General features: G+C 39.2%; 1 protein-coding gene and 1 non-coding gene across 3 annotated transcripts; one reads left to right on the forward strand and one right to left on the reverse strand.

The window, feature by feature from the left end:
- The first annotated feature begins 4 nt into the window (after window positions 1-4).
- On the forward strand, window positions 5-77 carry TRNAM-CAU (transfer RNA methionine (anticodon CAU)). Its single transcript has one exon. It is a non-coding gene; the product is annotated as a tRNA-Met (tRNA).
- A 1,369-nt stretch (window positions 78-1,446) lies between these two features.
- TBC1D31 (TBC1 domain family member 31) lies at window positions 1,447-24,960 on the reverse strand. 2 transcript variants are annotated; one of them, XM_005517385.2, is made up of 22 exons: window positions 24,847-24,960; window positions 22,378-22,524; window positions 21,722-21,837; window positions 19,696-19,874; window positions 17,203-17,354; window positions 16,628-16,787; window positions 16,191-16,391; window positions 14,839-15,015; window positions 13,963-14,042; window positions 13,713-13,859; window positions 13,314-13,447; window positions 12,190-12,323; window positions 11,429-11,608; window positions 10,211-10,443; window positions 9,478-9,630; window positions 8,220-8,355; window positions 7,198-7,290; window positions 5,340-5,480; window positions 4,232-4,426; window positions 3,670-3,820; window positions 2,549-2,665; window positions 1,447-1,784 (listed from the first exon to the last, which is right to left on the reverse strand). In XM_005517385.2, the coding sequence occupies exons 1-22, from the start codon at window positions 24,921-24,923 to the stop codon at window positions 1,660-1,662; spliced, it is 3,228 nt and encodes a 1,075-aa protein (XP_005517442.2). In that variant the 5' UTR covers window positions 24,924-24,960; the 3' UTR covers window positions 1,447-1,659. The 2 variants fall into 2 exon arrangements, with proteins under 2 accessions (XP_005517442.2, XP_087919682.1); XM_088063556.1 differs by lacking the exons at window positions 21,722-21,837; window positions 24,847-24,960 and having other exon boundaries at window positions 22,378-22,419.
- Window positions 24,961-25,158: the final 198 nt, after the last annotated feature.

The following is a 25,158-nucleotide window of genomic DNA, read 5'->3' on the forward strand; positions in this document are numbered from 1 at the left end:
AGCCGCCTCGTTAGCGCAGTAGGTAGCGCGTCAGTCTCATAATCTGAAGGTCGTGAGTTCGATCCTCACACGGGGCAAAGGCGGGCCGCACTTTTGCCGCCTCCCCTGCGCTTTCAGCTGCGACCAACTCGCACGACACGGCGCTCAGAGCCGGTGGGTGACTTCCAAGACGTGTTTGTCGTGATTTCCGAAGCTGCAGTTGCAGGTCAAGGGCCTGTTTGTCCCGGTGCTGGGCTCCGGGCATTAACTTCTGCAGCTGTTCTAGCTTTTGGCAGCCGGTTTTCAGCCTCTGCGCTGCCTGCGAGCCCGTAGAGCGATGTGGGGACGGGGAAAGGGCTCCTGCGGTGGGCGGTGGGCACTCCCGGGGTCAGGCTGTGGCCAGGGCACAGGAGCTGCTGTGGGGACACGGCAGGACACCGGCCCTGCCTGCCAGAAACACTCCAGTTTATGCACATTTACAGCTTTGCCGTTTGTACAAACCACAAGCGCATACACGTACAGCCCACAGTGCAGGCTAAAACCTCAGTGGGTTTATTACTTCCCTTTAAATATAGAAATAATCATATGTAAACTCCGTGACAGTCATTGGAAAAAGACAGATTTTCTCATCTACTTCTGCCTCTGAGATGATCTGGCCTGTTGCATTTTTCTCTCTTTGAAAAGGAATGATGCCTCTTCACAGTAAGGGCTGCAATGAGATTTCCATGCGTCCTGGTTGCTGCTAATGTGACTCTACTTCCAGATGCAGAGGATGCTAAGGAAAGGATAACCAAGTACCTTTGTGCTTTTAGATTTTCATGTAATTTAACAAGAAGCAGAAGCTGTTCCCAGCGCCAGGTGACAAAAAGCTGCTGGTTAGAAGTATCATTTTTGGCAGTCCCAGTGCCTCAGCCCCCAGGGCCAGCACCAGCAGCCCTGCTCCAATGCTGCCATCCCAAAGAGCATCAGCAAAACCCCAGGGGAAGCAGAACAAATTAAGATCCCAGTCCTTGTATTTTCACAGGGCCAAGTCTACCCCTGTATCAGCACTGTGTGTAGCAATTATGGATGCATCACTTCAATTTACTTTGCCCTATTCTTTTTTACTGTAACACCACATAATGTTCTTGATTCTTGGGTCAAAAGCATTAGCCATCAGTACCACAAACACTATGAAGAGCAAGGTATTTGTTTAGATCCTCTCTCCCATTTTTTCTCATGAAATGAACCTGCTAATATGTGTAAAATTTACACTCATCTCCAGCAGCAGGTGCTCTCTGGGCCTTGGTTTCAATGTTTAGCTCTCACCAGAAAGGATATTTTTCTCTAAATGCAAACTTCCCTGCTGAAACTTGTAGAATCATTGACACATCATTGACAAAACCAACATTTAACAGTGGTTTGTTTCTTCAAGCCAGGGCAGCCATCAGAAAAAATGAAATATACAAAAACTCTGCACTCAGTAACTTAATGGTAAAAAATGAGTTTATTTTAGAAGTAAAAAATAACGAAGTTACAAACAAAAGACATATTTTCTAGCTAGGATTTTATTCTTATATAAAAATATCTCCAAAAGCCTTTAATAAACAGTCTATGATACATCCTGCATCACACTATACATATTTAGCTTTTCTGTGATTAATAATTTGAAACTATAGCTAAGGTCCAGAGCAAATTGTCTCAAGGTGACCATGTTGTAGCTGGAGAGTGCCTGGTTTGGGCCCGTGAGGTGAGCCTTTGTCTGAGCCGCCACACTTCTGCCATCAGCTCCCGCTCCTGGCGTGCCAGTTCTGCTCGTCTTCTGCCTAAAGACATTGAAGTGCAAGAAACTTGATATTGCATCTAGCTGTTTTCCATCAACACTACAAATACCTGTTGGAAAACGGACATCTCTGGCAGAGAAATGCTGGTTTTCAGTACCACTGGATGTGGGGCAGCCCTCAGATTGGTAAGAGCAAGTTCTTTGAAAGCGGTGCCTCTGTTTGCCACCAGGTCAGATGCTAATGGGGGCTACAGCAGGTCCACAGTGTTGCTGTGGGATCTCGGTCTCCTCAAGGCTGAGCCCCTCTGGGATACCCTCTCAAAGGGGAGTTTCCCTTATCTCAGTTCCCACTGTCTGCAGACTTTTGTACATAAGGTGCATGGGAATTTCAACTGTGCTTTCACTGCCAGAGTAACTAGGACAGACCAGAGGAAATTAGATTAATTCTTGACTATCACTTCCAGTCAGATTTTGACGAAAGGTAGCTCTACATCCTCTCAACATTCCCAAACCATAAACAGCTATGAAGACAGGAAAAGCATGGGCAAGATGATCAGGTTAGAATGCATCTAAACTAGGCTGAGGTTTACTAGGACCACTCTCATAACATGACACACTTCAGGCACTTCCTACCTGTGCCACCCCTGGTAGCAAAGACATCTTCTGCAGGTGTGAAAGAGAACACAACAATAAATTGGTTTACTATCAACTAAACACCCACACAACTAATGACTCAATCACACAGCCAGGTGTTCAAGCAATGCTCTGAAGCTAAATGTGAAAGAGACTCCTAACTTAGAAACTTACTGTGTGGTGATGATGCTAATGTAGACAAATCATCGAGACATATGTTTCCAGACCTTGGCACCTGCTGGACTTCTACCCCTCTCTCTGTACACCTGGCCTTTAAATTGTGCAGGCTCTCTGTGGGAAAAGGAAAGAAGGGTTCTTTATAAATTAAAAATATTGAAGCTTCTAGTGAATTTTTCTAGCTGGAGGTAAAACAGTTTTTCACCAGGAAACAAACCTAGAACAATCACCCACTTCAGTTAATGGCAAGTACAATTTGCTCAGAATTAGAGGTCAATGTTTCTACTCTTCGGGTCAAAGCTATGCATCACTGCATTTCATTTTAAGGAATTACAGCTCTGTAATTTCATTAATTTCTTAAAATTCCCTTTAAGAAATTACAGCTCTTTAAGAAATTACATGTGCTGTTTCTTCCTATGTAATTAATCTTCTGACAAATAGGCCACTAAGATCATATGGAATATGGCTACTCATGCTTGTAGGAGCCACCCATTTTAACTATGCACAGTTGCAAATTACTCCATACTAAACATTAGGTAAATAAGGACAAAGGCTGAAAAAGTTTGCCCAAAGCAATACTAATCACCTAACCCTAATATTAATCATTAATTTTATGTGAGCCTTGGAAGCATGGTGGGAGGATAGGAGAAATACCTGCAAAAACACACATATGCAGCACTTGAGAAGGATGTACTGGCCAATTCTGGAAGCACATAAATATGTTGGGGTTTGTTTGGGTTTTTTTTGAACAAACACTTGGAAAATCCATTCCTTGATATAATACTGTATGTCATCACAGGACAACATTATCTGCCAGAAAATTTTGAATGGATGTGATTTTACGATTGTTTTAAGATGACCTAGAGCTGTGCTCTTACCAAAAATGCCATTTATATTGCTGCACTTGACAGATATCAAACTGAGATTTCTTTCCAAGTCTGGCCTTGGAAAACAGACATATCAGTTTAAGGAAAGAATATTGCCAAAAAGCACTTATGGAGTGCTTAGTAAAGGAGTTATGCTTAAGTTTATCCCCAATATTGGACAGTTCATTTATATTCAGTCATTGAATGCTTCATGCCAACATCCACACGGAACTGTATTATCTAGATGCTCACCAAAACAGCCATCTTCCTTTTGCAGCTTCTCAGCCAATTCTAATGCATCATTCATTTTGTCATCTAAGAACTGCTTCCTGTGCCCATCTGCAGCAGCAGCCGCCTTCTGCTCTTCCTCCAGTTGAGCTTTATTGTGTACAACCTCTTCCCACTGTGCAACAGAGATATTAAATGTCTTCAACAGATGTGTTGTAAGGAAAAAGCAACAAATAGGACCATCTGGATTATTACTGATTACACTTTACCCTAAAATCAAAATATGTTAGTCAGCTGTGTGAAGGTTTCATTTTGAAAAATGTCTCATTCAAACATCTGGAAAAAGGTAAAAGTCTTGGGTCAGAGAATAAAAATGAGAGGAACTTACAGAAATAGGAATATGCTTTCCCTAAGGCTAAAACATCCTTACCAATTCACTCTTGTGCTCCCAGAAACTTCCAGTTAAAACAGAGAGTTCTAACAAAATATTTCTCTAATGAATTTCAGCTTTCTGCACTCCCCCTTACAGGCAAAAGACAGTTACACTTTTGCCAGGCCCACTTAGAAAAAGAAATTACGCAAATACCTTTTTTTCTTCAGTCTCCCTCATGGCCTTTAGCAGTTCAGCTTCTTTCACCCTGTTGTCATGCAGGAGCTTGACAATCTCTTTGTAGCACCTCTCCCGGTCCTGATCATCACGCCTAAGTCTCCGCTGCGCTTGCAGCCTCCAGTCAGTGTCAATGTGCTTCTGCTCAGCTTTGGCTAAATTTTCTTCAGCCACCTAATAAAACACCTTTCTTAGCAGAAATTCATTCATATTCCAACTGCACAGCCTTACCTACAGACCAAGCAAAACAAACTGAGGTGTTCTCCAGTATCCCTGTCAGATGTCCTTGCTAGAACCACTCACTAACAGGTGCAGCTGACATAAAATTGATACCTGAATGCCAATACTTTCACCCACATCCATCTGCTTCCAAAAATCAAATGCTGTTTACAAAAATTCAGACCCATATGTTTATTTCTAGACAATATACAAATGCAGATGCTAAACATATGGGCAGTGGGATAGCTGCAGCTATTTTTCCAACTGTGCAGTTACAAGCTCTGAGCTTGAAAATCTGAGCAATTCCTAATGTCAAGCTATAGACATTCATTACTGTGATCTAGAAGACAGCTTCTACAGCTGAATTTCTTGCCAAGTACTACCAGCTGAAATCTCCTTTGAGGCCATCTTTTATTTCATTATGGTTACAAAGAAAGCATGTTCCTTAACAGGACGATGACTTGTTTTGAAAAGCACTTTTGAGTCTTACATGCTTTCTAAGTTTTGAGAAGTAAAAAAAAAAAGCTAATATTTCTGGCAGGTCCAGAGAATTTCAATATTATTCAGCTGTTTGGACACTTCAGTCAGATTTTTGGAGAGCTCAAAATTTTGAACACAGAATCTTAATTGATTAATATAGGATATATTAACAATATATAATAATATAAAATGTATTATATATTACATAATAACATATATTGTATAATAATATATAAATAATATATAATTATAAATTAGATTTCTTTAGAAAATATTTCCTTATTAACTTGAACAAGTTAATTACAGTCAAAATACTATTAAGCAGTACTACTTGCATAAGTTAATATACTGACTCTCTAGAACACTTGTTCAGATACAATCATCTTACTGTATGAGCTTTCTGTGTTTCTTCTCTATCTATTTCTATCAATCTCTGAACACGTTGATCTTCCAGATCCACCTTTCTTCGATGGGCTTCTACCTCTTCTTTCATTTCCTTTGTAACTCCCTCTTGGTCTTTGATTAGATGCTGCCAAGCACACAAACAAAAATTACTGTTGCTAAGCTACTAGTTCACATTGGTAATTCCATCTCTTTAACATTTATTAAAATTTCATTAAACTAGTATCTGAATATATCCACACATCTCATCCCACTACATATCATAGCTGTCCAAGAAAGTCATAGACCCTGCTGTTTTATCCACTTGGAATTAGATGAAGCATGAGTCATAACAGTTGCCTGAGTCTTGAGAGGGGATGTAATTCCATTCTCCAGATTACTATGGTGAATAAAAGCAGAATTCCAACCTAAATGAACTAGATTAATTATGAAAATATTACACAATTTATGGCAAATTTTAGCCAAAATCTCAAAATGTTTCACAACTATAAACTGTGTTTCACGGCACTGGGACCTGCAATAAACACATCTGCAGCTTGGACACAGAGATGATTTGCCAAAGTAGTACAGCCCAGCAGCAGATCTAGAAACAGGATTTTAGTGTTCCACCTTTTCTTTGCATTGACCAGGGCACATCTACACAATTTTCTGCAAAAGTTATAACCCCTTCCCAGGCCTGTAGGAATCTATTGATTTATTGATCTATCCTTCGAAGCTGGAGTAGGGACCCTTGCTGATGGCAACAGTGAACAGTGCAGGGAAAGCCTGTCTGCACAGACTCTTGTGGGCAGAGATCCTCAGCTAGTTAAATAATTGCTACCTTTCTAGCCTAGAGAGGATGATCACTGTAAAATTAGTTCCCTTAGAGAGCTGACTTTACATGTACCAGAATATATGAGCTTAGCCTGGTTTGTGTTATTTATCTACAATACAGTTGTCTGTGTATTGAATAAAGGCTAACAAATTTAGCCCATTCATTCTCAATATGGATTATAAGAAGTTTATGACCAAAAGCTATAAAAAACTCAAATATATGTTGACACGTTTCAAAATGAGGGTCAGAGAGCTGGATGTCTACTAGTCCTTTATTTAACTGGACCTACACATACTCAAGATGGATACATGTAGCTTTGATTTCTAAACACTTAACTGAGTATTTTTAATCAAAATGAACATGTTTTAACTTTCTAAAGCCTTCCATTGGCATCCTTGCTTTGCAGTAATTTATAAAAATTATTTATAATAATTAAGTAAAATTTAACTTTAAACAGAATTACTGGTTAAAACTGTTTATTATTGAATAGCCATATTTCTGAACAAATCAGTCATTTCAGAAAGGAACTGCACATTCCCAGTGAACCATCCACTCCTTTTTGCTTAATGATGTTGTTGGCAGCTAGACATTTTTTCATCACCTACATCAATCTGCTATACTGTTCTATCCAGAAAATGCAGATATGTCTGGATATCACAGATGAAAAGGTGGGAGTTTCTGGATGAGGAACACATTGTTATACATTTATTTCTTGTTTACATGTTCCTCACTTCCCTCAAGCAGCCAAGCCCACAACTAAACCCTGCAGCAACCAATTATACCTCAGCACAGGAGAAGAATAAAATGAGGAGGGTATGAGTATTTTCACCCAAAACTCCCCAAGATAACAGTGAGTTGTGTTAATGCTTTTATCAACAGAGGATTTATTCTAAAAAACAGTTTTTAAAGAGAAAGAAAATAGGCCCCCTTTCTCTTCACAAGGTCTGGCTGAAGGAACACAATCAAATCCAAGAACTTCAAACGAAGAACCATTAAATATTTGTATTTAGTATAGTTCCCCAATAATTACCTGTTCAAAAAGCTGTTTTTGTGATTCAAGTTCCATCTGCCGTAGTTCTATATCTTGAACAGCAGCAGCTGTTTCCTGCTCTCTCATAGATGCCTTGTTTGGAAGAGAAACACATGAAAACACAGTAAAGAAATTCTTCTGCTTTAAAAAAAATTATCAAGTAGAATATCCAACCCCTGACGCCCGTAAGTTCTGACTGACATTCTGTCATATGAAGAATGGAAAATACTGCATAACAGAAGCACAGGGCAAGGTGGAAAAGAGGCACAGGAAGAGTTTTGCATCCAGCCAAGCTATGTTAGGGAAATACCAGTCTTGAGCTAATGCTAAAAACTTGCCAGGTGCAGCTCTGAATCAAGTAAGGAGTCTCTGAAGCCAGAATTCTGTGGAGGACAGTAGGCAGAAGGGGAAGTGGCTGCTTTGCACCTCACAGAACCTGTGCTGAGCTGGAGCTAAGGAGTGTTACAGTGCCCTGACTGCAGAAACAACCACCCAGCTGCACTGTGCCCTGCAAAGTGTGTTATTGAGCCACAAGGAATAGTCCTGCAAAGGCTCAATTTGTGCCCATGAGTTGCAAAAGCTTCCATTCTCAGCACCTGCATGCCATGGTGTCCAGGTTAGTGATTTGGAAGCAGAGCCAGACCTGACCACAGGCCACTGCAGAGCCTCTCAAACAATGGCAGACTTAATGTGCAATCTGGACATACAGCCCACAGACAGCTGAGAATTAATTCACTAGCCCTTTAAGGAGCTCAATTACATTTTTCAACACTGTCACTAATCAGGTGACTCTGGCTTCTCGCAGGAATTTTGCCAGTTAAAGCAAGCCAGTGGAACATACTAAGTGCCAAATAAAACTGTTAAATTTTACATTTACCACTTAAAGCAGTCTGCCTCATTCTAAATACACCTCTGGGCTCACAAATTACAGTATATCAACTGAAATTTTAGTTATGCATTTTTTCCTTTTTTACTTTCCCTATTAAACCTTATAGAAAACAATTGTTTGAGCAATACTCAACCTTTCTTGCAATTTCATCATCGAGACGTTTCAGTTCCATTTGAAGCTGATCTTGCTGGTAGTTCAGAAAACGCCTTCTTGAAGCATCTAGAAGTTGCAGTTCCTTTACTTTCAGTTCTTTTTTCCCAACAGCAAGCCTTCAAGGCCAAAATAAATAAATGGAAATAAACAAATAACAGAAATAATAGTGTATATGTAAATGGTCAGTACCAAAGAGCACAAACATGCAATGCAGTTGGCCATTAATTACTGTGAGCTCATCTCCAGCTTAACAAAGCTTAGGACAGTTGCTTTCATTCCTGTAAATTGTCCAGTTTTCATTTATGAGACAAAATTAAATTCACAGACACACATCTTCTAATGGCAGTATCTCCAGTTAAAATTTGAAGCCCTGTGCCCTGCTTCTGCTCCACTTTAGTAAGTACTAGTTTAGTGTTGCAGGGATCCAAAACTGGAAACTACTCCTTAGAATAATTGCCAGTGTTCCTCTTGCTGCACAAAATTAGTCCCCAGTTTATTTGGTAAATATGAAACTCTTTCAAGGAACAAAACCACAAACTCAAGGATTAGTTTGTGAATAAAGAGGTTTAGGAGATGTGCTCAAAAATGTGGTGGTTTAATGGTGAACTTGGCAGTGCTGGGTTAAATGTTAGATATGATGATTTTAAAGGTAATTTCCAACTTAAATGATTCCATGATTAACTGTAGTTCATCTAAGAAACTATGGAGATGTTGAAATTCCCTCAAAACCTTCACAACTGCAAAATGCACAAACTTACAGTTCAGCTTTATTACTATAATGACTCTTTGCTTATCAACTGATACACAAAGCAGTTTTTTTTCTAGATCCACTAGAAATCCAAGGCTGTGTACAGTCACTGATCCTGTAAGAGACTCTCGTATCTGCAGTGTGGGTCTGCCCACAATGCAAATCTGAAGTCTCAGTGTGCAGACACACAGCAACTGACTGTTTAAGAGACTTCCCAATCCAAAGGAACCAGACAAATGCCTGGGAGCTGAGACAAAAATATGAAGCGACTTGACCTCGAATCTGCTGTATTCCCTCTGGGGAGTAATAGGTGAGGTAGTAATACAACCCAGGATCACTTAATTCCTACACCAAAATATGACCCACCAGACCACAGTTATCCCACATTACAATTTATACAAATTAGTGGTTATTTCTCCTTTACTCATGGTTAAAAACGTAATAGCAGGCTACAGTAGCCAGACCCCTAATGCTTCCTGTATTCTAATACCTCTGCCTCTGTTCTGCTAACTTCTCTTCTTCTTCCAGCAGCATTTTTCGCTTCTGCTCTTCAGCTTCTCGAAGTAATTTCTGCTTTCGATACCAGGCTTCATCTTCTGCTTTCTGTTCCTGTGCTTTGGCTTCTGATTCATGTGCTAATTGTCTACATGTAAGGAGGACACATGTTAATTATTCATACCAAATATCAAGAAATTACTTGATTTCTTTGAAATTGATGACAGTACTAGCAAAGAACTGCTGAAATGAGATGACGTGAAAGAATATGGCATTCCCATCGTAGTGACAAAGTACATGAGGAAGTTACCATACTGACTGTTAGAGACAACAGGGCATTACAGATGAGCTCAGATACTTCCTAAGGGTGCCTTGGCATCATGGTACCCACTGATTTCAATAGCAAGCTAAGAATTCCTTGGCCCTTAAAAACCTTGGACTCCACAAGGTCAACAGAGGTTTGGGCTCTGGCTTTAAGCTTCCATGTTTGGTGACCTGTGGCCCAATATCTTCTGCTAATTAGCAAACATTTTTTATTTAACATAAGACTAATGATTTAATGCAAAAACATGTCAAACCAAGTAACTCTCAATCTTTAGCAGCTATTTAAAGTCATTTTCCTGAATTTTCTTATCTCCTTTCTCAAGCATACACATTACAACATACAAAGGCAATTATGTCCACCTGTCCCTCCCAGCCTGAGACTGTCTTCAATTTCCCACTAATACCTCTTTCGCAAGTATTCGATTTCATCCTGCCTGATCTTCTCCCATTCCCGAGCTTGATAATCCACAATGAACGTGGGATATTTATTGAATACAGGGTACTGTCCTTTTGTAAGTGGTGTGAAGTCATCAAGCATGTGCTGTGGATGGATATCCAGTGGTGTAGCCTCCATAAGATGATAGGCTTCCTTAATCACAACATTAATGTCCACGTTGTTACGATGATGAAAGAAATACTGTAAGAGACATGCTGCCATTTACATTCTACACAATATCATGCACTTTTGTGTATTTTTACATAAATATATATTTATTTTTAATACACATATTTGGGAATAATCAGGAAAATTAGAAAAATCTGTAATTCAACAGTTAATTTTAAAAGTTTTTAAAGTGTTCCCTACCAATTCATAAAACATCACCAGCTCAAGTGACTTGAACCAAACTTCTTCAAGGTGGGAAAGGATGCTGTGGTTCTTTTCCTTCTCTTCAAATGGCAGCTATGTAAAGGATTTGGGAAGCTGGGCGTCAATTTACCGTGTCCAACAGTGACTCCTAGCACTGGATAAACCTGCCTTGACTTTCAGTGTTCAGCCATGCAGCTCAGAAGTTTCTCCTCTTGCAGGACTACTCTTCCTGCCAAAGATCTTATCCACCAAGAACATCTCTAAATGGTCATTATTAAACATAGCAATAATGTTATCTGCTTGATGTCAGTCAAACTGAGTGCTCATAAGCACATTTTAGAGGAGGAAACCTTTGTTTGCCTACAGAGATATTTTCATAAGAAAAAGAATCCTCTTCCCATGGAACATTAAACATAAGGAAATATTTTAATTAAGCTTCAGAGAACCTCCAATAATACTGCCTAATTTTGAAAATCTGGCAAGAGGATAATGAAACAACATCACAGAATTATTGTGTATTGTCTCCAGAGGAAGAAGTCCATACTAGATCCTCAAAAAAGAGACAGAATTATTTTGTGCTTGATGAACCACTGAAATTTTGAAAATGGCTTTTAGTGACATTAGAAAGCTTATGAAAGCTTCTAACATTCTCCTTGCATGAAAATGCAGGAAACTGCTCAATGTTTTACTCATTTATTGTGTGTTTGTCAAGTACCAGATATTAATGTGGAAATGGATCTTCTTGTAACTAACAACATATACAATATTTTATACATCTTTTCCACATGATTGACTCAAATATGAAGATGTTTACCTCAAAATCTGCTGCTTGAGTACAGTGGAGCAAGGGAACTCTGGAACATATAATATAGGCAACAACAATCATTAGAAAGTATGAAGGATGGTTGGAGAATATATTGTCAAAGACTTTCAGCCATTCTTCTCTTGTTAGAACCTCAGATAATAGTGTTTCTAGGAGAGGCCAAGCATAAACCTAAATTATTTGGGAAAATTGACAAAATAACACATTAGTACAATTTTACCATTCTTTTTAAAGAAATAATATGATTTTTCTTGCCTTATACCAAGAATCTATCAATTTATTAAAGAAAGAGGAAATAAACCAGAACATTTCAAGGTAAGTTTCATCACCCACTCTAAACATTCAAAGTTAATCTGGGGTGATTACAAATACATTTCTTATTTCACTTGATGTCTAAATGTTATATTTAGATTTGTGAAGCTAGAATCATCCCTAGTGATAAACAGGGATTACAAAGTTAATTCATAATACTTATGTCCATGTTAAAAAAGGTACATTTATAATTTGATGAGTAGATTTATAAGCAATGTGGACTTGAAAGCAAAGAACTTCTAAAGAACTAAAGTAGCATATATCTGATCATGGACAAGGAAAAAAATCCAGGAAAACAGTGATACATTCTTTACACTCCCACATAATTAACTGTTATTTAATGAAAACTCCCCCAAACTAGAAATAGATCAAAATAAAAGTCTAGCGCACTATTATTCACTGCAGCATATTTTTGTGTACAAAACTGTGAAGAATATTACCTGTGAAGTCACATTGTATTTTATTAAATGCCGAAGCAGTTCTTTGTCATGATGTGCCAAAACATTTTCCATCATACCGAGGACATTAAGTGGAGGATTGGGAAAGTACTCAAACCAGTGCTGACAAAAATTAACTGAAAGAGAACAAAAAACTGAACACAATCCACTGTATTCCAGAGTGAAAGACTCACGACAACCTTGAAGCTGCATTGTAAAGCTGATGCATTTAAGATATTGTTTCAGGCAGCAAAACCTATTTAAGATACTCCTATCTCTTCTCTTTCCGAGTATTCCTAAACCATACCCACAGTACACTACTCCTCCAGCTGCACTGGCATGAGTTTTTGTGTCAGTACATGGTGAACCACACTGAAGAACTAATCTGGCTCAAATATAAAGTGAAAAAAAATCTGTGATCTGTGGGACTAAGGCATGGGAGGCAGATGGGAATACTTAAACAAGTATTTCTGTCTCAAAAAGCTACAGCCTGGATCAAATAATTTTTAACATACTAAGAATAATTTCTGTAAACTTGGATACTTATTCACCAACAGCATGTGCTTGCAAAGGGGGGTACGTATGCTTGGCAGCACATATCTTCTGTAGACTTAGCAGCAGCTGCAACAACCAATTTAAGTGTAAAGCACTTTAATTTAGAATGTTTCTTCAGAAGACAGCCACAGCCAGTATTCAGACAAATGTTTAGTTTTGAGTTATCACATGCTCAGGACAACTAAACAGAGTAAAACCTTGAAAGAGATCATTCCCTGTTGACTGGGAGCAGGTGACAGGTGGGGTGGGTGGCTGTGACTACTTTTCCCATGTCTCAGATACTTAATTATTATTATGTAATTATGCTAGATACATTTGAGTTTGCAAATGCCAGATACATTTCAATTGGACTTTATAAACACTGTTAAAATTGCTAACTTTTTACTAGAAACACTGCAAAAGGAAGTCTCACAGTTTGAGGTTTTTGTTTTAAGCTCTATATTAATTCCTGGTAACAAACACCTTGGTGACCTCTAAGGAAATACCTTATTCATTTCAGCAGCAAAAGCTCTTTTGCATTAGAAAGCTTAAACATGTTGCAGCATATTTGAGTTTTTAAAATCATTGCTTACCTACTACTGTAGCAACAACTTCAAAGCAGATCAGTTGGTTGTTCTGGAATAGTTTTACAAACGGGAATGCTAGCAACGGCATGTAAGGTGTCTCAGCAAAGATAGCAGACCAGTGAGCTAGGGCTGACAAGGTCCTGTACACAGAGGCAAACAAAGGTGTAGAAAACATTGATCCAAAACCAAACAAAAATATGTATTTTACAACCACAACATAGAAAAACTGTGAACTTCAAGACAGATGCAGGATTGTACAAGTTACCAAAACAAAATTGCATGAGGGCACTACTGTGTCATTTCAGATTTTTTCTCACAGCTGATTCCAGCTACTGGATACATTTCAGATGACTATATGAAAATAAAATTCTGTAATATTTAAATAAACACAAATACATATTTTACCTCTGTAGAACTCTCAGCAATTTCCTACTTTTGATAGGATACTCTTTCTGAATATTTACGAATGCACTGTGGATTCCCCTGTCTATCAGGCTACTGAATGCCAAGTGGTTTTCAGGAAGCTGTAATAAGGAACGCCAAACAAACATCCTGCAATTAAAATGCAGCCTTAGTCAAGGAAATTCTTTTTCATAGGCCAGTAAACACAAGCAATTTTATTTTGTGCAAGCATGAACATGCACGCAAAAAATACCTGTACTTAGCTGGATATTCTCCAAATCCTTTCAATAAGGCCTGCAGACGTTTCTTGTTTAATCCACTTGGCAATTCATTCTACAAAACAGGGTATCAACAATAAATGTAACCATTTTCTCTTTCTTTGCACTCTAATCTGATGAGAGTGGCAAAATATTGAAGTTTATCACACAGTGTCAAAAAAAAAATCACACGTATATTGCTGTGTTACATAGTCCTAGGAACTTCAACAACAAAAAAAATGTAATTCAAAACATCATTTACTGTCTCCTGAACTCAAAGAACAGTTGCCATTGATTTCAGTCAGAAGCAGACCAGACCCAAACTGACTGAATTATGTACTATTAAATGATGAATATAGCAAACCATAAAGAATACTAACTTAAGAAATAGATCATATGATGATACATAAGCAGGAATATATTTATTTATATGTACGCACACACACAAAAAAAGCAGGAGACAAAGACAGAGCAAATGGAACCATGATGGCAGAGGGGAATAAATGTAAGAGTCATTAATCTCTAAATAATTAAGAAAAAAAGGAAATGGATTCTAGGCAGACATTTTAGAGGCACCAGTTTGCTTTCTGCAGGGAAGCAGATCAGATCAGATCTAGCAAATACCAAATGTGTCACAAGTTGCTTGAACAACTGCAGAGGTACCCCAGACTGGAGGCAGCACTGGCTGTGTCACATACTGTAGGAGTATGGGCTAAAAAGAGAGAGAAAATGGTACTAAAATTTCCTTAATCCCTGCTCTGCTCAATTATCCAAATGCAACAGTGCCTGAATTTATTTTTAAAGCAAATGGCAATGAAATATAAACACTGCAGACTGAAGGACAAAATATTTGCAAAAAAACTTCTGCCTACCTCTTTATTTTCAAGTGATGTATTTGCTTGCACTTTTAGCAATCTGCTTTGAATTTTGCTTTGTTTGGATTCCCATGGACCCTTTGACTTTCCTGAAGTCACTTTTGTGATCAGTTTATTTTCCTCTGGTGTGTACTTGGGCCCATCTTCTACAACTTTGAACATGGCTGGTGGAGGCTAGTATTAAGTGCAAACACCTTGGTTAAATCTTGTAAGACAGATTACACAGAAATGTAATTTGTTGTTTATTTTAAATGCCATGTTTTCCAGTTTGATGGCCATAAAAAGAAAACTAGAAATACTTTTATATTGTAAATAAACAGATATAGATTGTATATTCCTGAAAAAGAATGTCAATGAATAAAACTGCTCTAACTGTGAGAAGGTTTATGTAGCTTCCAAACTAGCTCAAACATCATGTTATTTCCTTGCTTAGCAAACAGTAAAAATGTAATTGGGATAGTATATAGATGTATATCATGTTCAGGTTATTTACTTTAGTGTGTTTCTCAATGTCATTAAAATACTTTGCATTTCTATAGCACCAGTTAAAAGTATACAGAAGACCTTTACAAACTTTAATTAGTCTTCAGTGTCAGGCAGGTATTAATTAATTCAATGCTGGAGATTGTGAAAGCAAGTGACAAAGTGGATATCCCAGTTCATGTCAGCAAAAGTGCAAATGGAATGCATGTGACATCTTTACACATCCTTCCTCAGCTCCAGCTCCATCATTATCCAGAGCTGGTTACTGTTTACTTCAAAGACATGATGATTAAAGATATATGGAATTCTGTATTTAGAAAGCTGACTCCCATTAATAAATTAATGTAATAAAATAAGAACTGGTATTTAGAATGTTTGTTATTTAGGAAGGATTAGGAGTGTATGATTGTGCCATAAATGATGGGTGCTGGTATCCCATAACACAGTAAGAAGAACAAAATCACAATAACAAAAACACCATTCATGCCCACAGCTTAAGAGAGCATTAGCTGCAAAATGTTTCCTATAGGAAATGGAACAGAAGAGACACAATTATTCTGTTTCCATCTGCTCCAATACACCATTACAAAAAGAAATTGATGCACACAAATTGCTATAGAAAGAAATAACATCTATCCCTTCCAACACCAGTAATACAGTGATATATATCACTTAAAAACATCAAATTACCTGACAGGCTGGAGGAACTATGAAGAAAACTGTACAAATCACTTATTTGTTTTTTTTGTATTGTTAAATATGGCACTTCAACATGTCTGCAAACTACTGTTGATGCAAAACAAATGCAAACAAGTATCATCTTTAAGGGGATTTACTGCTTTTTTAAGAAATTTAAAATACTCTACCTTATTTCCTTCTTGAGTCAAAGCTTGGACACTGTATAAGTTAAGGCTTCCATTTTCCATTACTGAGGCAATATACCGTCCATTGGGGCTAATCACTGCTGTACTAATTCCCTCTTCAGGACTCCCAATATCAAAAAGAAGTTTGCATGATTCTATGTTGATAAATCTCATAATATTATCTTGACTTAACACTCCAAGGACCTGTAAGTTAAAAGGATTCATCCGTTAATACTGCCAATGCAAAACAAAGTGGGATCCCCAATTCAGCAACGACACTGCATTAAGCTAAAGGAGCGACTGAGCAAAGACTCAGCACAGTAACTTTCCTTTTGTATCCTATACCCCCGTACCCCCAGTGCCTCCCAGAAGCCCTCCAAGCATAGGTGTTGAATTCACTAACCAAATATTCCTGTCTTAAGCTTTATGAAAAAACTGACCTTATTGGAGCCCCCATCAAAACTGTCAGGGAGGAATTCCAGGTGACGGACACTTCGCACTTTCTCAGGCATCTGGATTATTCTTACCAACCGCTTTAATTGCAAAGACCATAAATGAAGATGATTTGACTTCCCACCAGCTACCAAAGTCCGACTATCCCTGGATCACAGGTAAAGGTTCCATCAGCATACTACAATTTAAATTAGCGTTAGCTAAAAAGAGATTGTTCATTTTGTTCTATGCTCTCAAATCACTTTTGAATCAGCCATTATTCCTGTGATACTCTACTGAAAGAACAAAATAGCTCCTAAATAATAAAATTTGCTTTATTAAAGGGTAGTTTAAACCTTATTTTAGTGGTCACTAAAAATCAATCTAATTAATTTCAACAGTTATGGGATTATAATAAAAACAGCTATCCTTGCTGCAAGTATCAGTCACAGAGCAGAGTTCAAAAGCTTATCATAGTATATAGCTCAATACTTCCACAAAATATTTCAAATAAAGAAAGAGAACCTGTTTAAAACCACAATTTTTATAGTCTACCTTCAGAATGTTTAAAATAGCAATTTACCTGGTAACTGCAAACACCTTATAAAATAATACAGAACCTTCTACAGGAGTTGGCAACTGGTATTTACAGTGAAGAGTATCAAATTCCCATGCAAAAACAGAATTATCTTTGAAACAGCTGAGAATGGTGTTACTCAATGGAAGAAAAAAAACCTGGAAGAATATGGAAAAGAAAAAAATAATGGGATGTTGTCAAGGAAGTACATTTTAAATTAACCAAAGTGCATGGCAAAATAAAATATGGCAGGTGTGACTATTACTGTAAGTGTGCAAGGCTTGGATCCCACAGAGGGCCAGTCCCTGTCCCCTGTGACAGCCTAGAGAGGAGTAGGTGTGCACTCTTTGCACTGGTTAAAACTTGTTGTACCCTTTGTTAAGTCAGTTTAACTCACTGAAATAACTATTAAATTCTATCTGTCTTATTTTTGTGACTGCTAAACTTTATTGTTTCCCATGAGTGCAGAGAGGACGCAATATAAACGCTGGGTACATTGCTGGCTGCGATTAAGTCAGTGCTACAAAGTTCATAGTTTCGGTCTGAATGATCTCTTGGGGCCTTGAAAATCTGGAAATATGGATATGTGGGCTGGGTTTCATCTTAGTGACTGAAAATTGGACATTCAGACCAAATGAGCCACTTGACAGTGAGCAAAAGTAACCTGTGGGGAAAAGAGATATCTCAGCTACCAGAGTAATTTATCTTCAGATAGACTGAGCAGTCTGTCCTCCTTCAGGGACCCTGAGGAAGACCAGACAATGAACTGAGAGCAGATGAATTTTGGTAAACTGGAGTACCGAACCGTTGCTACTTTTCTGCTTTGCCATAGAAAAACACCACAGGATGGTCACAAGCAGCTGTTGAATAAACAGTGTTGCTTTGGAAATGGTCATTGTAGATGTGTTGTATTCTCATTTGTCTCACCTGTTGTCTGTTCACGCTGCACCTCAGTCTCTATCTTTTTTAATTAGCTTTGCCCCATACCAACCTAACAGAAGGTGTATGTGGGAGTGCAACTGGGCTTAAGAGGCATCAAAAAGCACACAGGATTGGTGTGACACTGCTACACTGGCTCAGAGGGCAAGCAAGAATCCACCCATGCACACTGAGTGTCAGGCTGCAGTCTAATAATAAATCTGAACTTCAGTAAAGCACTTACTATCTGTATGTCTTGGATCGTGGCATGAGAATAAATACCATTATTCTAAAGACAGGAAAATGTAATCTAGATCACTTGCATAATCTTATAAGAAATGGTATCACCAAACCAAGAGAGCAAGCTCTTGATTCCAAATGTAATCTATTCAATAATAATCACTAGTGTTTGGCTTTAAAGATTGTTTCCATACTGCAACATCCTGATCCTACCAAATTCCAAGAGCCACTTACCAAGAAGAAGTCCCTACTCATAGCTTACACAAAGAAAGATACTGAGCAGTAGAAAAAGCTTGTCTCCACTAGAGAAATGAATCCATCTTTGGAAGGAGGATGTTATGATTATTTCAGCAACATGAACTCCACAACAGTTTTAATAAAACAGACCAACAAAAATTTATGGATGATCTTTCACAGAGTAATTGCTAGGTGACTATTTTAAGATGACTGAATTTCTGCCTGACCCAGAACTGGGTGAGGACACTCAAATGAATAGCCTTGCTTTCTGCAAAAGCAGCATGGCTTTTTAGTGGCCAGCCTGACGAGAACCTTGGTTTTCAGTGGTGTTTGTCAGACTATTCACTGCAGGGCAGCACGTGTGCAAGCCATGCTCAGGCACTGGGTCAGGATTTTCTGTAGTACTTAGACTGAAGTGTGACATTTGGTGGTGCAGGCAGACCTGTTTAAAGCAGTGTAATGCTAAGGAAGACCTACTTCAACCACAAACATGTCATCCTTCTCATCCGGTGCTGTTCCAGTGTGTCTGTGCAGCAAACAGAAGCAAAGAAACCATTCAGCTGAAAAGCAGTGATTTCTTTTTGCCGAGTTCCTTTTCAGCCTCACTTGTTCCCACATTCAGCGCTTTGCGTGCACAGACAGAAGAGCTTCAGAATAAGAAGCTGAATGGGGCAAGTGGTGGTGACTATTTGAAGTTACCATTATAATATCAAAACTGTTTTTTCAACAACACCCTTAAATCCCACTATCAATCAGGTTGGAATCAATCTACACAGTCCTCTGAGCCCACCCTAGGCCAAAGCAAGATCAACCTGGAAGATGGCTCCAACTTCCAAATTAAATTGGGTAAGTCAAGGTCATGTCCAAGCAAGTTTTGAGTATGTCTGAAGATGGAGGTTCCTTAAAAGTTCCCAGCATATTTCTGCAGTGACTGAGTCATGATTTCAGGGGTGATGTGATAGGATGACAGTTGAGATGCCCAAAGATGGCCAAAAAGATTCAGCAGTATTTTAAAGACTACTTACAAGTAATGTGATTTTAACATGTGATGGTATACCTACTGTGGTGTGCTTGTTCACCCTTTAGCAATTGCTCTTTACTCACCTTTTGTATACCCACAGACTGACGAACATTCAGTTTTCTTATTCTCTGAAAGGTGTCCAAGTCCCACAGCTGAGCTGTATCAGTGGAAGTAGTGATGGCATACTTGCCAGAGCCATGGACAGAGATGGAAGATACTGACGACTCGTGGCCCCTCATCCAACTAACTAGCTCCTGGGTTCCTGCAGAAGTTGATGAAAAAGATATGAAAGTCATTCAAAGTGGAACAACTACTACTTTAGTCTTTATTGTTAACACTATGCTGTGAAAGATATTTTTAAGCATAACTAGTATATAACCATTTGCTATCAGACCCCAACACAAGAAATAAAGGTACCAGTCTTCACATAGCTATTATACCTTAGAGAGGCACAACCTTTTCCCCCAAATAACAGATTTTGTAAGTTATGCTCAGTTCTGCACAGAAAGCCAACTTGCACAGACTTGTTTAATTTAGCCTAAAAATCAATCTTGAAAAGTCATGAACAGTGTGATCAGTTAAGTTCAGCATGCCTCACAGAGTATCTGATGTGAACACCCACAGAAGCTGAGACTGAATGTTCTAGTTAGAATTCTGCACTTGTTTTTACTTGTGGACAGAATGTGTGAATGACTACACAACTATTTACAGGTGCAAAGAAAAAAGGTTTAATGACAACGGCTACGACTATAGAAAGGCAGAGTCAGAAAGCAACAGCTCATTAATTCTTTTAGAACCCAAAAGATTTTTATGCTGTGCACTGCATTCTAAGGAAATGGCTCCTCTGACTACAATGTCTCCCACTTGTGACTGCATGACCACTAATCTTCCCTCAGCAACCAAACTGCACTCATGGCAATTACACTGTTTACATTGGGTGGTTTGCCTGGCAGCCCATGGGGTGGTTCCAGTTACTGCTGCGGCATCAAAGATAGGAAATGGCTATAAAGCAGCTCATAAAGACTAACAGTAAACTATCTGCTGTGCTTACAGACAATGGAGTGCTTAAAGCTGTCATCACCTGAGAGGTGACATGGGATTAGAGAGTATGTATTCTAAAGAAGGCGATGGAGCCCATCAAGTACTGTCCAATACACTAAGGAACTGTACCGACTTAGGTGAGTACCATTCATATTTTAGAACATTCTTCAGTATGACTGGATATCTGGAAACAGCACTGTGTAAACATGCAGTACCCCCAGGAGTAATAAAGATTTCTCTAAGTGCATCCAGACATCTAGGTTTGAACTTGCTGTTGTTGAAAGGAAGAGAAAAAGTGCAGAGGATTTCAGGCTTTAACTCTGACTCTTCCTCTATTTTGAAGAACATTGTGCTGTATTAAAATCTTCACAGATAAATTCAAACCCTAAAATTGTAAATGACTGATTCCTACAGTTTTTTTTTAAAATATTTAAATCCAGATAATATTTAGATATAATGGAGACATTACAACTACATTTTCTGATAGGTAAAGAATAACTTAGGAAGAATGAATTGTCACTGCCCTTCACCATTTGGCTTCTAATCAAGACAGAGACATGCAGCTGTGATGTCAATTTTCAATACTGCTTTTGAATAAGGGTATAGAACTACTTGAATACTTGAAAGTATTGACATTGCTTTCTACATTGTCACTTTGTTCAAATATTTTACTGTAAATATAATTAAGAACTTGTTCAGTTGCAAACTAACATACTGTCAATTGGTTTTGACTTTAATAGAGTACCTCATTCTAAGTAAACATATAAAAAACTACTTTAAAAAAAAGTAACATACCTAACTACAATCCTGTGGTAGACTTCAGTTAAACAGATGCCTGTGTGACTCAGTGGGAATAAAGAACTTTGGCAAAGCAAAAGGTTCTTTTAGGGTCATTTACCCAAGGACTACAACCAACATGGGCCCAAACTTTTCTTTTTCAGACAGATGGCATGAAATACATAGTATTATTTCCATAAAACAATATCCAAAAATTTAAGATCAAAACTAAAATTATGTAGGTTTTCATGCCAATACAGATAGCATTTAAGCCTTGAAATTTCTCCTTACCTGTATCAAAGCACTTAACAGAATAATCTGCCAAAGCCACAAGGAACTCTGTCTTTCTGCGAAGATTAAATGCCAAAGCAGTGCAAGCCTGCATTGTTTTCTGAACAAGGTTGAACCTATTTAAAAACAAACATTCTCATTGTGTTAGGAAACTATGGTTCATTTAATGTCAAGTGAAGTAATAACTTAATTCAATATATTTCACAGAGAGAAAAAAATAAACAAAGGGAGTAAGTAAGTCAATGATAATAGATCTAAAAATCAGTGCTAATATTTTAAAATTCAGTAGTAAATTTTGATTTATTGATTTATTTCTACAAATGAAAGCACTAGGTTTAGTCTACTGTAATTTGTGGCTCTTTCACTGATCTGTACTGGCCCAAGAATAACTTCTGGTGGTAGCACTTAAGTTCTGTGACATTGCTGTTCAGTTTACAGTTGCAAGCCTCTGGTTTTTTTGAGCACCTAAACTAATGAAATAACATTTAGGGAGCCTACACAGGACACTGAGTTGAAGTTTCAGCCCTGAACAAACTATTACCTATTTAAAACTATCTAGTTAAATCTTGACCTGTGGGATCCTGTCCAGGCAAGTTCCAAACTCCTGAATGCTACAGATGTCTCAGACAATTAAGTCTTGATAGAAGTATTCTTACCTGTTCCCATTCAAGTCAAAAACATATATATTCCCTTGGCGGTCTCCAGCAAGGAGAGAATCCCCAGAACTATTGAAAGCCACATTCAGAAAATGTATTGTCTTTGAATGGTACCCTTGGACACTGTGAATGATGTTCACTATAACTCTGTGAAGAAAGCCAGCAAAACAACCATGCTTAGAATAATTTTATTACCATTTATATCTGCAAGACACAGGATTAAAATGTTTCTATCTTATGATTTTACAATTCTGATTTCCCATGTTCTATGAAAAGTCTTCCATTAAACCCATGCATTTCTCATATCAAAAATATACTACAAAGGAGGTAATTCACTGGGTTGGAAGGTAGCTAGGAGACATGTAAAGCACATGGGGGAAATTCACCATTCATCATCCTTTTGTGTAGTTCCCAGTTACCTGATTTCCATTATTAATGAATAACACTAATATATGCTGATGTATCTGAAAGCCAAATTCAACACTCAGCAAGGAACCTGGCTCATCATTACTACTGCAAAGAAACGTTCTAGAAAACTGAGAAGCTGTTCATTACTGTAAGAAACCACTCTGATTAGATGTGGGGAAAAACAGTTTTAGTATCACTTCTTTTCACAGCCTTCAAAAGCATTGGGATTGTTAAGCCTGAAAAAGAGAAGGCTCTGAGGTGACCTAATTGTGGCCTTCCAATACCTGAAAGGAGCCTACAAGAAAGGTGTAGAGAGAATTTTAACGAAGGCCTGGAATGACAGGACAAGGATGAATGGCTTCAAACTGAAAGGGAGTGGGTTTACACCAGACCTTAGGAAAAAATTCTTTACTGTGAGGGTGGTGAGACAATCAGAGTTCTGGATGCTCCATCCCTGGAAGTGTTCAAGGCCAGGTTAAATGCTGCTCTGAGGAACCTGGTCTAGTGGAAGGAGTTCAGACCCATGGCAGGGGGGTTGGTGCTAGATGATATTTAAGGCCCCTTCCACTCCAAACCATTCTATGAAGAAAGCCTTATTTATTACTATTCATCTGAGCTATTATAGAACAAAAATTTCCAGTTTTCCACTTCTATCCTTGTATGGTGCTGTCCTCATAAAATGGAGCCAGATGCAGAAATGTGCAGAATAAGCTGTAAGAGGAAGGTTCTTCCAGGAAGCAGGACATAGAGATTTGGAAGATCTGCTATTCCTGGATTTATTGCTTAACACTAAGCAAGCCAATGATTTTGTATTATCACTTGGATGTAAATTCAGTTAAACTAAACACCTAAAACTATGCCAGATATTGGCAGGCTGATGAAAGACTGCAGAGCACTTGCAGAATGCTCTGACCATGGTTATACAAGATGCTGATAGCTCTCAGAGATATAGAACATGCTACCCAGCACCTTCAAGGGGCTGGGGGGGTATGTTACAGAGTTTGAGTGAACACCAGAAGAAAGTCATACAGCCATGGTGCAGACTAGAGATAAAACTAATTGCACCTCACTGTTAAGCCCATTCTTTTCTCCAATAAAAGGGCCATAAAAATGAAACTAGAAAGATTAAATATTTTAAATTGTAATTGAAATCTAGTGATGCTTGTGTGGGATTATGACATTAAAGACCCTAACAAATGAAGTATGATTTCTACTTCTAAAACCACCCTGAAACACAAGTACTTATCACTGCAGCTATAATACCTCCCAAGACTTTCTCAACATCACTCTGCCTTTCAGAAGCTTCCCTGCCACTAAACTAAGCCAGGAGAACACAGTTAGTTCACAGGGATGCCTCCTGAGTCCCCTGGGGCAGAGGACCCCAAAGCAGCATTTATGCTGCTGCTCTTCATCTTAGACCAGACAGTATTTACATAGCAAACCACACTGTGTTGAATCTCTTGGAATTCCCCCATGGCATTTTATTCAGTACAAGCAAAACGGAAGCACTGAACTGGGCTAAGTGTCCAGCCAAGCCGAGCAGCCTGTGTACGGAGGTTTCACAGCCCCCTTGGGGACCTGCTCCGCCTTCTCATTAATACATGTAAGTGTCTCCAAGGCGGGTGCCAAGAGGATGGTGCCAGACTCTTTTCGGTGGTACCCAGAGACAGGACGAGAAGCGATGACCTTAAACTAAAAGTTCACCTCAACAAGAGGAAGAATTTCTTCACGTTGAGGATGGCAGGGCACCAAACAGGCTGCCCAGGGAGGTTGTGGAGTCTCCCTCTGGAGACATTCCATGCCCACCTAGACATGTTCCTATGTAACCTGCTCTAGGTGACCCTGCCTCGGCAGCGGGGTTGGACGGGAGCATCTCCAGAGGCCACTTCCAACCGCAGCACTTCTGTAAGTCAAGGTGAACGTGTTCCTTTCGTTATCTAACCGGGTATCCCCGGGCTGCCCCTTCAACCACCCTGCAGAGGCTCAGGTGGGCCTGGACCGGCCCTGCCCCGTCCGCCCGTTCCTCTCGGGCAGCCGCTCCCCCCAGCCCGGCCCCGTTACCCCCGCGGTGCGGCCGCCCCTGCCCTGCGGGTCCAGATGGGCCCCTGCCGCCGCTCGCCCAGATCGCAGCGCTCCATCTCCGCCCGGCGCCGCCGCTCCCGCTCTGCCCTCAGGGCTCCGCCCACGCTCCGCGCCGCGGGGCGCCGCACGCGTGGTACAGCCCGCTCCCGCTTCACTAATGGGGAGGAGCCGGAAGGGGGGCGAGCGCTCTCCCCTAGATATCGGCGAATGGAACCGGTCCAACTGCGGCCTCGCGGGCTGCTGGGAATTGTAGTTTCCCTTGGGGACGTAGCGCGGGGACCTGGGCGGGGG

Source organism: Pseudopodoces humilis, chromosome 1, assembly GCF_049639895.1.
Source record: "Pseudopodoces humilis isolate 2021_Gansu_Grassland_sample_001 chromosome 1, ASM4963989v1, whole genome shotgun sequence".
NCBI classification, from domain to species: domain Eukaryota; kingdom Metazoa; phylum Chordata; class Aves; order Passeriformes; family Paridae; genus Pseudopodoces; species Pseudopodoces humilis.